The 17,562-nt window shown below is 44.8% G+C and overlaps 2 protein-coding genes across 2 annotated transcripts in view; both read right to left on the bottom strand.

Moving 5' to 3' along the window:
- The window catches only part of LOC117139563 (ecdysone-induced protein 78C), a 31,752-nt gene extending 20,657 nt beyond the window's left edge, over nt 1-11,095 (bottom strand). Inside the window, exons 1-4 of the mRNA XM_033301959.1 lie at nt 10,877-11,095; nt 9,308-10,444; nt 6,520-6,764; nt 6,323-6,464 (exon numbers count right to left, since the gene is read on the bottom strand). Coding sequence (XP_033157850.1) covers nt 6,323-6,464; nt 6,520-6,764; nt 9,308-10,229 — 1,309 coding nt within the window. The 5' untranslated portion in view covers nt 10,230-10,444; nt 10,877-11,095. The remainder of the gene's footprint in view (nt 1-6,322; nt 6,465-6,519; nt 6,765-9,307; nt 10,445-10,876) is intronic.
- Nucleotides 11,096-14,004: 2,909 nt separating this feature from the next.
- LOC117139350 lies at nt 14,005-17,011 on the bottom strand. Its single transcript, XM_033301598.1, has 3 exons — nt 16,814-17,011; nt 14,597-14,799; nt 14,005-14,009 (listed from the first exon to the last, which is right to left on the bottom strand). The coding sequence occupies exons 1-3, from the start codon at nt 16,897-16,899 to the stop codon at nt 14,005-14,007; spliced, it is 294 nt and encodes a 97-aa protein (XP_033157489.1). The 5' UTR covers nt 16,900-17,011.
- Nucleotides 17,012-17,562: the final 551 nt, after the last annotated feature.

The following is a 17,562-nucleotide window of genomic DNA, read 5'->3' as shown; positions in this document are numbered from 1 at the left end:
TAAATTGGTGAAGTTTTGGCGTCTTCCGGGTGGCAGTTAGCCATTAACGACGCGTGAAGCTGCAGCAGCAGCAACATCATCCGCAGTGGCAGCAACCCAAACAGCTGCTTAATCAGGGAACTTGGATACCCAAATCCACTCCCGAGTTGGCTGATAATACCCCGGTACTGGTATTGTCGAAGTCGATGGCCAGAATCGCGGAAGTGCCAAGAAAAATGCGTGTTGCTGTTGCTGATGCGATGTTGTTGCCGCTGCTGCTGTTTCTGCTGATTTTGCTGCTGTTGTTGTTGCAGCTGGGCGTTGAACCCAAAGGCGGGTGCACTTGCCGCCGCCGCCTCGAGCGATGCGTTGTCAACTATTTGCGGAGGATTGTGGGGGAATTCTGGGGAATGGCGGCGCATCATAATCATTTATTTTCGCACTAGACAACAACACAAAGTGCGCTGGCTAATTTTATAAACTTATTTTCTTCTGCATCGCCAGTGATTTCTTTTTTGTATTATTTTTTCAGTTTGCATTTACGTTTTTTTATGACATTTACTAAGACATTCTTATGCCGGGCACGTTGGTTGGGTGGGGGGAGGGGGGAGAACGCACAGAGGGGCGTCCGCAGTGATTGACATTTAGAAGTCAACGTTCGGGTGGCTTTGTTGCTGCTGCTGCTGCGGTGGCTTTGCCGTCATTGTCTTTGTCAACCACCCACCCAAAGGCCCTCCCCCTGATTACCACCCCTTTAAGTGTGCGACATTTCTTGGCAATTTATCGATGGTTTGTGGCATTAATTGTGTGCGAGGGCGGGGGTCCCATAATTGCACTGCGATATGAATCAAGTGGGTGTCCCCTCGATGGCAACTATAATTGCAATTGAGTTGTGTCAACTAATTATTCATAAAATGGTTATGGCTTTGCCAAGCCACAGAAAGTATTTGTTTGGCGGGGAATTCCCACGAACAATGACAATTTTTGTGCCATGTTTGCCAATTTGTTCACCTGTGATCTTCTCATTTCGGGTAAATAGATTCAAATTACGCATAAGCTCTCTGGAAAGTTACTGACTCACAAAAAAAGTACATTTCCTCAGTTGCAAGTGATGCAGAAATGTGCCAATTGCACAGCAAGCTGTGAATAAGCGTTTGTTTGCAAGGGTCACGGGGTTCAACAAACTCAAGAGAACAAGGAATGTGGGTGATGCTTCCCTACTGAATTTTTTGAAGAAGAGCAGAGTATTTTCACGAATTAAATCATTATATTTAAAGTTCGCAACAAAAGTAGAGTAATTAAATCAAAACATATGCTATGCACTGAATCTGCACATGGAACTGAATTTTGTTGAATTAAAATATTAGTAATATTTTCTAAAGTAACATATAATGCGACAATAGTGTGAGTTTGGGAGTATCTTTGTTTCATTCGCCCTTTTAACTGTCTCAAATCGCTTGCATTAATTTAATTATACGTTTTGTTTAGTGCCTCTAATGTGGTTTTTAGCTTTTTGCAGGCTTAGCTAGGCGACAAGGTGTTAATTGAACTATAAATAGAGGGACAACTGCAGCCGCAATCGGCGGCAACATCTACCGGGCGGATACAAACGAGTTTCGTTGTAATTGGCGGACAGATTGCTCGCGTCGCCGGCGATGTTGCTGCGGGGCACGCATGCGTAGCACGGCAGCAACATGCGACACACAGACGAGAACAATGAGGCGCAGCAAAGGCGAGTGCATAAATTAACATTAGCAATTAGTCAGAGGGAATATGTTGCAACACCTGGGGGCAACGACAGCGGCAGAAGCATCAGAAATAAATCGCAACGCAGATTGACTCATTTAAGCGGCAACAGGTGCTGGTTGAATCCGCTTTTGTTAATTTATTAAATTGTTTTACGATCGATTTTTCATTTCTGGCCGAACTGTTTACTCAACTTTTCGCCATTGCCTGGCCAAAAATTGTTTACAAACGAGTCGCGCGCAATAACAACACTTTGAATACGTAATTAAAAAATTAAACGATGTTTCGGCGGCTACAAATTTTGGCAATATTTTATTTACTTTGCGCCGTTCCTGTTTGTGTTCTTGCTTTTATTGCATTTTGTGTTTGCTGTTGCGGCTGATTTGCCCCGCGAAAAGTCATAAACACTGCGAGCATTGGACCCGCATCTCTCGGCAAGAAGGGGTACTTCCGGAGGGGATTTCGGCCGGCAAATTGGGCAATGGCAGCGGAAGCAGCTCACCAGCTCAACAGTTCAGCGCCAAAGCCACAACGGCAACGAACGGCGACTGAAAGTGAAAGGCGCCGGGGGAATTTCAAAGGAAGCGGAAGCTGGCGCTCGGGGAGTTCAATCGCGAACGGAATCGAAATCCGTAGGTTTGCTGAACTTCGTGAGGAAATCGATAAGAGGTTTAATGAGATTCGGAGAGTTATTCGTGAACTGTAAGGCTTAGGTTGAGAAGTACTGATACATTGATACTGATACTTTATGCCCTGGGAATCCCCCAAAAATACTGTCAGCTGGAATTGAGGAACGCAGAACGCAAGTATCTACGTAGCTTTAAAGATCGATTCTAAACATCTGTAATAACCATTGTTGCTTTCAATTGATATTTTACTACCACTAGGACTTGGAAAACCTGCATTCAAAGACCGTGCAGAATGTCTTCTTTGTATTCTCTATCGTTCTGCCTATTGCCAAATAGTAATAAAATTTCGCGAGCGAAACAATGGCGAAAATAAAGCTGTGGAAGCGGCCAAACTTTAATGTAACCGACGGCCAAACAAAAGACAATTTTTAGAAGCGCAGAAACAGAGCGAGCAGCCACAATAAGTTGCCAGTCAAAGAGGCAACAACCGAACATCTGAACAACCAAGCAACCAGCTAGCAACAAGCGGCAACAATGGGCATTCGCTACAGCAGGCAACGGGGTCTGGCTCTTGGATTTGGATTCAGATTGGCCTGGCCAACTCGGTTGGCAACTGACCCAGTTAACGCCACAATTATAAGACTGCCTTGCTCTCCGGCTGTTGTTGTTTTTGTAATTGTTGTTGCTGGTGTCACTGCGCAGGCGCAGCGGCAACATGAAGTTTTTGGCAGCAACAGTCGCGTTTTGCACTCGATTTTGGGCGTCTAGAAGAATCGTGGCGAGCGAATCTCGGATGCTTGTAGCTGACATTTGATAGTTGGCTTTCAAATTGACTACAATTGAGTCGAGAGCAGTTTGATTCTGTGTTACTGTGTCGCCTTGGCGGTTGCTGTTGCTGCTGATGTTGTTGTTGTTGCTGCTGCCGCTCGCAGTGACAGCAATGTGCCCATTCTCAAGCAGGCAGACAGACAGCCGGCAGCGGACAACCAGAACTTTGTCGAAAAAGTTCTTCGGCCCGCTTGGCGCTTTAATTGCATTTTGATTTGCGGCCAATTTGATTGACGGCGGCATTAGGATCAGCATGGAGTGGAAATGCGGAGAAAGAGAACATGCCGGAAAGTTTTGAATTAGCGAACTCAAACAGTTTTCTCACATAAATTTGATTACAGCCGCCGACTTTGGATAGGAGTTCTATATATTTCTGGAACACACACAAACTAAAGGGTGTTCGTTCCTAAAAAAATAGGAATTTAGTTTGATATTATTATATTTCTCAGAATGTATGTTTTGCATTTCTTAAGTTGTAATTTAATCCTCGCATTTGCACAATTTGCAAATGGAAATCTCTTAATTGTTTGCTTTAATGGACCAAGCTAATAGCTTAGAGAAGCCAGGCAAAGTTATTGTGCTGTTAGCCTTTTTGTTTTTACGTTTCCCACTTTCCCTCTTCCATTTAGCCCAAATGTGAATAAATGTAACTAAAAGTTTATTAAATTGTTTGAGAAATAATTGGCTAAGGCAAAGGAAGGCAGTTGTTGCTGCCGGCATGGGATGGTTGCTGCTGCTACTGCTGCTGCTGCTGGCAGTGATGTTGATATTGCCACAAAATGCCGCATGCCGGCATGAAAACTTTGGGGCGGCTGTGTGTGAGTGTTATGTGCTTTACGTTTGACCTAAATTCCTGTAGAGCCATGCAAAGTGTTGCTGTTGACGGCGCTGCTGCTCCTGTTGCTGTTGCTGCAACATCCGAAATGCAGTTTCAGCGCGGCAAGCATCGCGCTATTTTCATCTTTTTTTGCGCCGTACTTTGTGCTGCTGCCAACAAAAGCTTTGCAAATTAAATAAAAGTCATGCCACGCCCACTCATATACACACAGACAGCATAATTTCATTTTTTCGCTTTTTTTTTCAGCTGGAAAGGTAGGGGTAATAATGGTTTGACCCATTAAAACACTGAAACTCCAGCTTTCGCACTGGGAAACACAAATATTAAAGTTCGCTTTGGGCTTTCAACGATTCTAGCAGCTCTCTAAGCCAACTTAATTGGAAAATCTCTCACGGCAACTGCAAAAGGCAATCGACAAACAGCAATTGCCAGCTGCAGCATTGCCACAGCCCACAACCCATAAGCTATAATAACCCCATCCGATTCGACAAAGTCTGTGGCAAGTCTAATTAAAGCGAGCAGGCAAAAGTCTAAAGGCGCCTCGAAAGTTGCCACCGCCCACCAACCACAATTGCAACAGCAACAGCCCATTCATGCCCCAAACAAAACTGGCCTTAAGAGCAATTTAGATAAATTATTGAACTTTCCATATGCATCGGGCCAAAGGAAAACTCGCCAAGGAAAAGCGCACAGAGAAGAGTCACTAAAGTGACGCAGGGAAGGGAAAGGTATGAAAATAAATATCTTATAGTCCTAAAACGAAACTGCAATGCTCTGCAGGGAAACTCATTTATCAAGGCCAATAAAATGAGGCAGTTAACGAGGGATTTAAGTGATGATGTAACTTTTAAGACCTTATGGCCATAAAAATGTTTCACTATGTGTTGGATCTGAGAAAATGTTGCTGACTAAAATGGGTAGTCAAAAATTATTTTATAGAAACAGGCTTACATAAATATAATTACAATTTGCAATTAAGCTTATTTTTAGGGCATTTAAAATCGATTTTCGGAAAAATCCGTCCAGTGCAAAGCCATTAACTGTGGGCAAAAGCAAGCTCTACGACTTGGTCGTGTGGTCCGTTGGTTATTTCCTTGAGGTTCAGCCTCCGTGGGCGTCGAGGAAAATTAAGGAAATGTTTGTTCAACACTATGAGCCTCGACTCTCGGCAAGACAAATGCCATAAAAAATTGCAACAAATGTTGCAGCCAATAGACGCGGCTAATAAATGTTGCTCGCGTGCAGCAAATGCAACAGCAACAGCACTGCGACAGCAACAGTGACAGCAAACTCGCATTTTGCCTGATTTTATGTGCGGCTCTCTTGTTTCCGATCTTTTTGGGGCAATTAATTACGCAACATCAACTAAATTGCATTTGAAAGCCAAGGGATCCCTGGAGCAGTTGTTGTTGCAGCTTTTGCTGCTGTATGTTGCTGCTGCTGCAAGTTGCCCATGCTGCTGCCGCTGACAACAGTCATAAAAACTAATTTCGCTCTGGGTCCGTGGGTGGATGTCGGCTTTGCAGGAAGTATTTCCCAGGCCGGCAAAGGGGAAAATTTGTGGCTAACCCAGCTCCAACTGCATCTAAGCTCTGGTTTCCGCCCGTCTGGACTCTGGAGTGGTTTATGGGTGCTTGGCTAAAAGGTTGGGCGTATTTGAAACCCGTTTTAAGGCTGGATAAACGGCCTGTGCTCGCGAATTGAGTTTTAAAATAGGCGAATTATCTTAAGTATTGGTTCATCAAGGTTTAAAGGGGCATTAGCTAACTAGTAAAGCTAACCAATGCTCACTGATTCAATTATAAAGAGCAGAGTAATGGAGTCGAAAGGTTTAAGCTGTGCAGAGAAAATAATTGGTTTAGCCTTTAACGATTTCGAAAGTTATTTAACTTTTAATACTACTTAATTGATTTTAAAAATTTAAATAGAAGTCAATAAACCTATTGTAATTAATACTACTTGCACTTTAATGCTGTCAGTCAAAATCATCATTATTTCCTACCCATTTAATCTTTTTGATACCAAATAAATAGCACAGACTTCGCTTCTTTCTGTGTAGTTTGAATTGCTCTTCTAAAACGCTATCTTGCAGTTGCCAATTTCCATTGACAGCCAACTGACACAATCTGCGATCGCTTGGCAGAAATCTGCCAGCGGTTTCGCAGCTAATAAAGTTATCAAGGGGCACAAAAAGCGAACAAGGTGCAGCCTCCCCTTCACTTTGGTCCCAAGCAGTTGGCATTTGGGATTGGGGACTCGGCATAATCATATTTCTTGGCTGTAGTTTAGGTTTGGTACTTACAATCGCGGCTCATGCCAGCGGAAAGGCATTTCTTGAAGCGGCAGTACTGGCAGCGATTGCGGTTCAGTCTGATGACCAGACACTTGCCGTCCCGCAAGCAGCGATATTCGATTTGCTTCTGGATGCTGCGTCGAAAAAATCCCTGCCAGGAAAAACCAATTGAAAATATATATACTTCATGAGCTGCTCAAACTCACCTTGCAACCCTCGCAGGAGGTTACACCATAGTGGTAGCCCGATGCCTTGTCGCCACAGACTTTGCAGGGCACAAATGATTTCGAGGAGACACCGTTGTTGTTGTTGCTGCTGCCGTTGCTGCTGCTGTCCGCTAGGCCAAAAGATTGCTGCTGCTGCTGCTGCTGCGGGTGTTGCAACTGCTGCTGGTGCTGCTGCTGCTGCTGCTGTTGCAGCTGTGTCGTCGGCAGTGGCTGCTGCTGTTGCTCTGCAAGGGAAAATTGCATTGGTTTACACATTTCCTCCGCTGGAAAGTTGTCCAGCTGGTCGCTTATGCAATGGCACATTGCTCATACGCCGCGTGTGCAACATGTCGCAGTGCAATTTGCCAAATGAGTTTGCCGTCACTGCCGCCATATCACCCACTCGCCATCGTCCGAAATGTCACCTTCTTGCAACACGGGACAGCCACAATCACAATCACAAGCGCAATCAATCGACAAGTGTCACCAGTAATTGATTTAAGCCACCTAATGGCTAAATTAGATTTTTCCGGCAGCTTTAAGGCTCCCATCTGAATCATCCTGCACTCGGCTGGCGATCAAAGTTAAATCCAATGGCCACAGAGTGCATTCAACTTCCAGGCGATGTGCGATAAGAAGAAATGCCAAAAAATCACGTATACGCCACCGCCTACAATAAATTGCCTGTAAAAACGGCAGTCACGAGGAAAGCTGCAGCCGCACAATTTTCACAGTGCGAGCGCCGAAAAAAATTTGCATTGCAAATTAGGGAAAAACAAGAAAAGAAAAGAAAAGCAGAAAAGAAAAACAAGCAAAGCAAAACTGGAGCCAGGCAGCAATGTTTGCTTCTTGGCATTTCATTTCGAATTCAATTTGACTGCATGTCTTGCTGCTATTTTTCGCTTTTCTAATGCAGAAGGAAGAGGCAAATGAACTAAGCGCGGAGTTTGAACAGCCTTCTATTGTTGTTGTCGCGATGTTGTTGGTGTTGCTGTTGGTGTTGCTAGTTGCCGCTGTGCACATTGGCGTTGCCACACCTCAGAAATGCAAAACAAAATGATATTAATGTGGATACACGCAACGAAAAATTTGCGACAGGAACGGAAATATGGAGACAGAATTTCAATTTATTTCTGTAAGTGTCCTAAAATATCCTTGTACTTGGTCTGTCCTTTACCAATTTTGCTACAAATATTATTCTAATAAGCCACAATTCCGAAACCGCCTTCATTTGTTTATATTGTTTTGATGATCAAATTTGGTGATGCAACTTTGCATCATTTTTTGCCAGTGCATGGCGCGTTACGCGCTTGTGCAATTGCAAATTGAATTTCTACCATTGGAGTGCAACAACAATTACAACTACAACAACGGCGTCTGGAAAATGTCGTCGGCCCGGGCAGAAATGAAAAAGATAAGAAAACCCAAAGGAAACTCAAGTGGCTGCTTTTCATTTTCGCGCCGCGTTCAAATGCAAATCATTTGGTGGCTTTTGCAAGTTGACAATTTGAAACGCCATTGTTTATCCAGCCGAAGAAAAAGGGGTGCGGGTTGTGGGCTGACTGGCTGGCTGGCTGGTGGAAAACTGCTTGGCATTTCCGCGTTGTCAGACAAGTCAGAGGCATGGACGATAGACGACAAAGACTTCATATTTCCTCGATTTTTTCCCATTTCCATTTTCATTTCATGCATTTATCTGGTCGAAGACAACTGATTGACTGGAGTGGACAACGAGCGATTGCAGACATTATTTGCCCCGGCAAAGGAATATGTAATATCAATTTGAATGCCGTGCAAAAGGCAGTCGAGATTTTGACTTCTCCTCTAATTCCCTGCTTGGATTTCCCCCAACCCTTTCCTAGCTAATTTAATTTACATTCTCACTAATTGACGCAATTAAATCTTGCCGTTCCAGGACTCGAAATGAAGTCTTCGCCAGCAAATCCAGGCAATTTGCAACTCCAGCCAAGCCGAATGGTTTTTATGGTCGAGGGAGTATGCACCGAAAACATAGAATTTTAAGTTCAAAATATTTTCAAATTTATTGAGAATTTACAAAAAAGAAAGGCCACATAACTTCATTTATATTTAAAGTTAAATAATCATTTTCTTGGACTATTAGCGGCGGTATATCATTCACCAATACAAAGGTATTGGATTTAGATATTTACAAAATAAAAAAAAAATAGTATGAAATTCAAATGTTGTTTTCTTCATTTGAAAATATTTCGCTGTGTAAGCAACAGCTGACCGTAGTAGTTATTAAGCCTATGTCTTGTTGCATTTCCGGTCGGGTTCCTAGTACCCATTTGCTGGAGCCACCAACTACTCCCGGAGGAGCGGCTAAACCCATTCAAATGCCATCATCCAAGGCAATAGAGAGCCGAGACCAATTCAAGGCGATTTATGAAAATGAAAACATCTTTTCCACGGCTTTCAATTGCACTGCACCCAATAGGAAAAGCAAAGGCAACGGCAAATGCAAGCACATTGACAGACGTGCAACATGAAAAGCAATTTCCTCGCACTAAAGAGAAAACTGAAACAGCAACAGCCATTGGCCAATAACAGCGAATTATATTCATTTTCACATTTTCCATGCTGCGCTTTAATAGTTTCCTCAAAAGGAGAAGAAACCGAAGCCCCAACGACTTTCAATTGCTGTTGCAGCTATTATGCAATGAATGCAAATTTATTGAACATAATTTCAAAGAGCGACAACAATGGTCCGCAGCAGAGGAGACGACAACGCGGAAGAGTCGCTGTGTCAGTTGCAAGTTGCACGTACCTTTGTTCAGATGCGCAACAGATGAAGATGTTGCTGCGGGGTTGACGACGCTGTTGTTGCTGTTGCTGCTGCGGCCGCTGCTGTTGCTGCTGCTGACCGCTGACGAGGAGGAGGATGCAGAGGAGGATCCGCAGGATCCCGAAGATCCGGAGGAGGAGGCCGACGAGCAGCCGCTGTCCGGCGAAGAGTGGGCGCCGCTGGAGGAGGGGGAGCTGCTGCTGGTATTGTGGTTGCTGGCCGGACCGAACTGATGCACACTGCTGATGGTGTACAGAGCACCTCCACCATTGCTCAGCGTGCAGTTGAGCTGATGTTGCTGCTGTCCAGGGTGTTGCTGCTGCTGCTGCTGTTGCTGGTGGGTGTGCTGCCGTTGCTGCTGTTGCTGCTGCTGTGGGCCTAGACTGGCTACAACACTCTCTGCTAGGGCTGATGTTCTATAGAAGTCGTCGCAATGCAACAACTGCAATGGATCAGCTTCAATGGCACTTAGGCAATCCTCCAATTCCCGGTGGTGCTGCTTCTGCTGCTGCTGCGGCTGTGTTTGCTCCTCCTCTTCCTGCTCGGATTCCAAGCTATTGGCCTCACTGTAGGCCCCTTGGGTGGACGAGTCCTCCGGTGTGTCAAAGAAATGCAAATTAAAGTCTGAATTTGCATTAAAATTGACTGCCGGCAGCAGGGCTTCCTCGTCCTCGTCCTCCTCTTCGTCTTCGCCTTCTTCTTCCTCGTCCTCCTCGTCGTCCTCTTCCTCCGCCTCTTCTTCGCTTGGCTGTTCCTCCGCGTCCCGAGTGAAATCCTTGATGAGGTCCTCCTGCTTAACTTGGAGCTGCTGCTGCTCCGAAGACGAGTGCTTCACACAGGTTTCGACCAGCAGATTGGAGCGGATTTGTGCCTGTTCCTCCAGCTCTATTTGGTATACATCCATGTTGCTCGGATCGGATCGGTCAGATGGACATCCATCATCTTCATCATCGTCCTGCTGGCGGAAATCGACGTTGGCAACCTGCGAGGGCGCCTGTTCAGCATTTTTATGGGAAATCTCTGCGATGTTATATCTTTTGCACTTAATGGGGAATCCGGAGAGGGGTTTTCGAAAGGATTCAGGGTCTTTCAGATTTTCTTCGCTTTTGTCAGCTGCGGCTTAATTGAAAAAAGAAGTTAGGCTTTAGCATATGGCAAAGTCCTTTAAAGAAAATGCTATCCAATTTCAAAAGCTAGACCAATCTATCAAGTTCTGGCAATCTTAAAAAACTTCTACACCAATCATAATAAGTACGATAAGTTAACATTAAGTCTAAGAATGAGTATTTGAAAAAAAATTAAGTAACATATTACTCCCAATACTATAATATTTGGCCCTTTTTTCTTATTATTAGTTTGTTAAGTTTCGTTTAGGTCTTTCCCAGCCATGTAATCATCATTGCCTCCCTAATTGGTGCGCAGTTCTCTCGTTAATGCTTTAATTCAATTATCACTATCATTTCGCATTTCTCATTACTAATCCCCTCGTTTAAGTTTGTCACTTGCACTTAGCCTTCGTAATAGCTTGTATTGCATAATTTTTCAATTCACTTCCGTGTTGTTTTCGAAGTCCTTCGTTTCCAAGTTCAGGCTAGTTCCAAAATCGGGCGCTCGTTTCGATATAGGTTCGTTTTGGGGCGGCACACTCGCGCGTCGATTTTATTATTTTTTGGGAGAAATGGTGATCGCGCGTACGAAACTCTCGCCTCGTCGAGATCCAAGCGCCAACTTCGCAGCGCTCCAAATGCGCCAGGGAAAATCCAAGCCAAACTGCAGAACCTACGACAACACACAAAAGTCCAAGACGACGACGGAGCTGCGGCGCAGAAGAACAAGAACGTGTCCCTCTGCGCCAGTGTGAGTGCCTGTGCGGTGGTGTGTGTGTGGAAAGAGCAGGAAAATAGAATGCATTGCGGCTGTGTGGCCCAATGGAGTGGGAAAACTGCGAAGCGCCGCCGCCGCCGGAGCACGAGGCGGAGTCGCTGGAGGAGATCGGGGGAGCAGATCGGTTGGAGAGAGTCAATGTGCTGCGAGTACTGGAGGTTCTATCTTTCTAATCTCCACCAGCGCCAGCAACAGCAAGAGCAGCAGCAATAACAGCAGCCACACAAGCTGCAACAGCAACAACTTGGAAAGCCAGCTGCAGCCACATTAGAAACTGCTGCAGCAATAGAATCGGCAACAGCCGCAGCAACTGTTGCAACAGCAACAGCACAACAGAAACATGCATTGCCACTCTCGCTGTTGCAGCTGCATGTTGTTGCTGCACTTTTCCATTTGCAAACTCTTTTCCTGGTTGCTATTTTCAATTTCTATTGCCGCTGCCAACGTCGGCGTCGACTTCCAACATTTCCAAGTGCAACAACACATCCACTCAAGATCAATTTCACACACACCAGTGCAGCGAGCGAGAGCGATAGAGAGAGACGCGGACCGTTACTTAGTTTGCACTATCCTCGAGGAAGAGGGCAATGGGCATGTATGTGTGTGCGAGAAAGAGAGAGGGCAGAAGTGGGGGCGCCTTCAAGGGGGGTCAAGTCAAAGAACCTTCAGCTGAGCAGGCAGGAAAGAGAAAGGGCGAACGGCAGAGTGGGAGAGCACATTCTGCAATGCGGAAGTTTAAATGTTGCATGTTGCTTTTGCGTTTGCGGGCTGTTTTTCACCCAGAAGAAAGTGGAAAACTGCAGTTTTTGGCACGAAAATACTTTCTTGAAAATTATTTTTGAAGATCAAATGAAGTATACATATTAAGGAATTTGCAACTGAGTCAAAATGGTTGAGAGTGTTTTAACACGAAAATAATAAACAAACAATGCCAAATTTTGCCAAAAAATGAATTTAAGTTCAAGGACAATGATACAAAATAATATAATTGTGCAAATCACAAGGGTGAAAGCAATTAATGCTATTAAGTTGGTGTACAGAAATCTCTAAATGTAGCGATTTCAAATAGTACTGTTTTCCGTTTTCCCTAACGTTTTCCGCAATTTTCCTGACGAACGCCTGGCGCAAAAGGGAACCAACGAAAGTCAATGATCAGCGGCGGCGGCGACGTCAACTGCATGCTAGCTTGCCATTTTTCCAACGGGCAGCAGCGAAAGCAACCAGAAACTGTAAATAACAGGAAAACGGCAACTGGGCGATCGGTGGAGCCACATATCCACGATCCTCCGCGAAAGCGAAAAGCCAGCGAGCAGCCGAGGTACGACGACCAATCGAAGCGATAACTCCTCCGCCCCCACCGATCCGCCGATCCACCCAGGCTGTGGCATGCTATATGTCCGATTGCGTCGGGCGATAAAACCTGATCTCCGCAGACACACCGATACGCCACGCACACTCCTCCAGAGACGCTCACCCATACAGAGAGACGTGCGATGACGACGAACCAGGAAGAGAAAAATGAAAATGCCGCTCGCGAAGATTGTGTAATCGAATCGAGCGAGTGTGTGCGTGTGTATGTGTGTGAGTGAGAGTTGTTTAAAGATGGGCGGGTGAAAAAGGGGAGCACTATTCTTATTATTACTGCATTTCACTTATCATCCCACGAGGGTGGAGGGGGGAGGTGGGGGACAGTTGCCTTGGCTTCTTCGCGTTTTTCGCGTTTATTTATTTTGCTATTGTTGGCTCTACGTTCGCCGCTTTAAGTTCAATGACTTGTGGGCAACGTCATGGGCAACATTTGAGACAACAGCAACAACAGCGAGAACAGCAGCAGCAACAAAGTGGCGCAAAATGCGTTTGGTTTAAATTATTTGCTTATTATTATGCCACTGCCGACAGCCTTTAGATTCTACACAGAAGAAAAGTGATCAAATTAATATTAAGCAAGGCTGCATTAAGTGCATTATCAAAAACTAGTCACTTATTTGATCTGATAATATTTGTGAAATTATTGGTCTTTTACTGCGTATTTTGGGTTTTAGGTTAAGCAGATGATAATTTTTAATTGCAAATACAAATGTTTTGAATTACAAGTTATGCTTCTCTAATTTTAAATATTTAATAAGGGATCCTTTCTTATGATATCCAATACTCTCTCCTCTGCCAACATTTTCTTGTAGTGTAGTTGCTTGATTTTAGCCCCTTGAGTTCTGATTCTTGTTTACTTTGCGCATTTTTTATTCGCCACCATTTGTTGCTATTGTTGTTGAGGCCTGACTGATTTTGATAGCACTCGGCTGGTAAACAAACTCTGCCTCAATGAACGTTAGAAATTATCACTCGATGGGCGATGGCGGAGTGGAAGTACAATTTGCGCCCAGTTGAAGATCAAACAACGACCGAATTTAAGCGGAACAGTAAACAACTGAAGTTCGCAACTGAGACGCAAAACAGTGGAGGAGGCTATTGGCGATTTCCGCGACTATCAGACACCCGTTAAAGTGGGAAATTTTAACATTTTTTTTAAAAATTAAAAAATACACAAAATCTAAGCAATTTTCAAAAGTGTGGGTGCGACAGTTTTATGAGACTTGTGGGCGTTAGAGTGTACGTGGCAATCTACTGGAACAAACAAATTCACACCCCTCTAATTTAAATCGGCTAGCATGGCTAGACTCGTCCTATGATCTTGATCAAGAATATATATACTTCATACTATCCGAAGGGCTTCTCAGCGAATCTGTTAAGCCTTTTCAACGAATATAACTGTCTATTTCCTTCCCCATGACGCCGTTCTATTCTGGAAATACCAGAAAGCACAGATTGTAAGGAGAAGCGATGCCTCTCGCAGGCAGGACAAGCCACGAATACACTTAACAAAAATGTTGAACCTTACAATGACAAAAACTAGTTACTTATATCTAAAGAATTTTTAAATCATTCCTATTATATACTCATATTTATATAATAGCTTGGCATAAAACAAGCATAACATACCAACAATTTAACGAGAAATTTCTATAAAATAGTAAATGCAGATTATAATCTTAAATATGCCGAAAAAAAGAATGGATTTTCCTCAGTGAGCGGTAGGAATCTGGGACAGATTGTGTCGGAATGGGCTGGCACCTTCGGCCAACACATTTCACTGCGCGCTGGTGGCATGTAGAGTAAACTAAGCCAAAAGTGGCCCACATTGCGAGGTGCAGGGGTGGTATCGAACTGGGGGAGCAAGAACTAGAGGCGGCGAGTGTCAGCAACCTCAATAAAATGTTGCCATTCCCTAGGTCATGATCTGTTTCGTGGGCAGCTATAAATAACAGCCGCCGGGAAATGCAATCAAACGAAACGGGAAAGAGTCGGGGGTTCGGGGTGGACTCCACTCACCCAGCAGGATGTCACTGCATCCCGATCCGGAGTGCGAGCTCAGCGAGGAGACGTGACCGTCCGACGGACTCTGGGGCGCTTCCCTCAGCGGGCTGCTGGGCGTGGTTGGGGGCGTGTTGAGGCAACGCTGGCTGCCCAAAGCTATAGACTGCGGTCCGGTCGGGGATTCAATCTTGATGTAGCAGTTTCCATTCACAGGCAGTCTGCAAAAGCATTTGAAATGAAATTATCAGCTGTGAATCATTCTATTGAGATTAAGCCATGTATTATATTATTTTTTCTTGAACAAATAAAGTCTAGAATCATTTTGAAAATACTCTATTATATATATTAATGTTGTTATAGATTATTATCCAATACATATATAGGAAGTGGTTTTTGATCCTAAGGTTACAAAAAGCAAACATACATCTCATAAAATATTGTTGCAACTAAAATCCGGGGTGGTGCAGTGTTTGCCTGCTTGGGTTTCCACAATGTCAATGCCAAAGGTAATTGCGGCGAGAGAAAGCCGCAGTGTTGCTTTAAAATGCAAGTAATTATCGTTAGCTCGAGTGGCTCGCCCTGCAGACCCATCCCTTGTTTATTTCCCTTGTACGTTTTCCACTCTTTTCCCCATTTTCCGCTGCCATTCGACCCCCTTTGCACCACCCGCTCATCTATTGTACGTAATTGATTGGAAAAATGGCCATTCATGTTAAGTGCAGGCGGCTATGGCCATTTATTCCGAGAGATATATCGGCGGGAGGGGCAAGACGCCGGGCTTCTGTATCGGCCATCTCTCTCCTGGCACAATTCTTAACTCGTTTTGCCTCGTAATTGGCCATTTTCCCTAGTTCAGGCCCGGCATAGAATTTATTGAGCATCAGCGCCTTGCGGGCGAAGGCAAAGCCATGCGACGTCCAGTTTTCCACCCACTATGATCAATTGTTTGTTTGGTTGTGTTGAAACTTAAGGAGGTTTTTGTTTGCCTTAGCAATTCTTAAAGTTGTTCAGCGCTTGACGAGATTTATTGCACATGCATCTGAAGTTGATGGCACCATCAGCAGCTAGGCCATGACAGAAGCAACAAATCTAGCTGGCCGTATAAATCAAGTATACGCAATCTGCATTACTCATACGCCCTGTGGCTTAGGCCAAACCAAAGAAGAGCTTGCAGCAAGAGGATAAAAATCAATAGATGCTTTGCATGTGCCGTCGTCCTGCCATCCACTCACACATCCTGCGGCTGCTTTTCGCATTTCCACATGTCCTTTTTGTTTTCTCCATCCTTTTTTTGCCTTCTCTACTTTGTGGCTAGTGATGCTGTTGCCTGTCATTGCATTTAGTTGCTATTTCCCTGCATGTGTGTAGTTTGCCTTTGCAATATTTCCACGTTGTTATGCACTTCACACAAGTGGAAGACACTCGGGCATGCCTTTGTTGTTGGTCCCGGGTTACTGATGTTCCTGCTGCTTATATTGTCACAATATTTTCGCTTTTCAATGCGCCGCTCGAAAGCACAAGTGAAATATTTGCCCATGTGGCATTTTAGATTCTGTCTTGGCAAGGAGTTCTCTGCCATTTTCTTCGCGATGGTTCTTCCCAACGCCCATTGTGTGCGCTAGTATCTGCAAGAGGGACATTTGATTTATTCGGGCAAGCCATCGATTGCATTGGGGATTTTCATTTATATTTATATGTAGATTTTGTTCAAAGGCTGCGCCTGTTGAGAAGTAAATCTCATCATTTGCCATGCACTGTCGTCGTTTATTTCCATCCGCCTGCCATGTAATTTTCACATTTTTACTCATCAACGCCAACGTCATTCTTCACGAGATGACTTGCCCGCGGCCACCCATCGCCCATTTCCATTGTGTGGGCGTGGCAAGCCGGCTACAGCAGCAGAAGCAGCAGCGGCAGCAGCAACAATAACCACGGCTGCAGCAGATGCTGCCTGCCTGCAACTGCGGCTTTTGTGTGTGAAGGAAGTAGGTTAGTGGCTCACTCGTCAGCCAAATGAATGATGGAGTAACTGCGGCAAACTGTGGCTGAAAAGTTCCCATTCTCTACGTGCCTACACTTTTTTCCCCATTTCATCCCGGGCAATTGTATGGTTAATTGAAATAAGGGAGATAAAAACAGAAAAAAAAATGAAAGCACAAAAGGGGGCAACCACTTTGGCTCAGGTGTGGTCATTAAATGGGGCATGTTTGCGCACTATTTTTAAGTACTAACCTGGTTTTGATGGGCTGCTGCTGCTCCGGATTCTGTGAGTTCTCGTTGATGCTGTGAGTCAAACCCGTGGTGTTTGAATACTCCATGGATTGCCGGCCCTCCAAGGGGCTGGCTGTTTTTCCGAGCTGTCACTAAAATACATTTAAGCAGCTGCACCACCGATTTTGGTCCAAACAAATATGATTGCACGCCTGCGAAGTGAAAGTATTGCGACTCGGAACGGCCTTTTTGCGCTGCGCCTAAAAGATGCCACTAAATGTTTCACTTTCACTGCATAACGTGTGTGTGTTTCCGTTTGCCTGTGTGTGGGTAGGTTTAAAATGTAAAGCTTTTGGGGTTCCTTTAATTTTCATTTATTCCACGTATGCACTTCACTCCACCAAATTTCTTTGATGTTTCTTTTCCAATCTTATGGGGAATCCTTTGCGGAAATGCTCTTGCCGTTTGGCTGGCTGCCGTCATAACTGCCGTGGAATACTGTAAATCGGCTTTTGGCCACTGCAGCTTGCCGTTTTTCCGTTTCGGCCCGTGCGGAGACCGAGCGACCAGCCTCTGGGCCCGAAAAGCGCCGACGACTACAACAGCGACAGGACGACGGCGACAACAAAATGCAGCAAAAAGTTTTTAAAGCTGCAGCAGCAACACCAACACAAAAAAGGACCTGCCACAGGATGTGTGCGGCAAGAGGCAAGAGCGAGCCAGCAAAACAATCACATGGCTCAGTGCAAGCTTACCGCAGCAACAACATT

This window comes from Drosophila mauritiana, chromosome 3L (genome assembly GCF_004382145.1).
Source record: "Drosophila mauritiana strain mau12 chromosome 3L, ASM438214v1, whole genome shotgun sequence".
Lineage (NCBI taxonomy): Eukaryota > Metazoa > Arthropoda > Insecta > Diptera > Drosophilidae > Drosophila > Drosophila mauritiana.
The sequence above is the reverse complement of the archived record's forward strand: the minus strand, read 5'-3'. Positions and strand labels throughout refer to the sequence as shown.

Bases quoted from the DNA above. Each gene is read 5' to 3' on its own strand.
- LOC117139350 (XM_033301598.1), bottom strand. From the start codon at position 16,899: ATGGAGTATTCAAACACCACGGGTTTGACTCACAGCATCAACGAGAAC. The intron at 14,800-16,813 runs GTTAGTACTTAA...ATGCTTTTGCAG, and splicing joins CAGCAGCCCATCAAAACCAG to ACTGCCTGTGAATGGAAACT.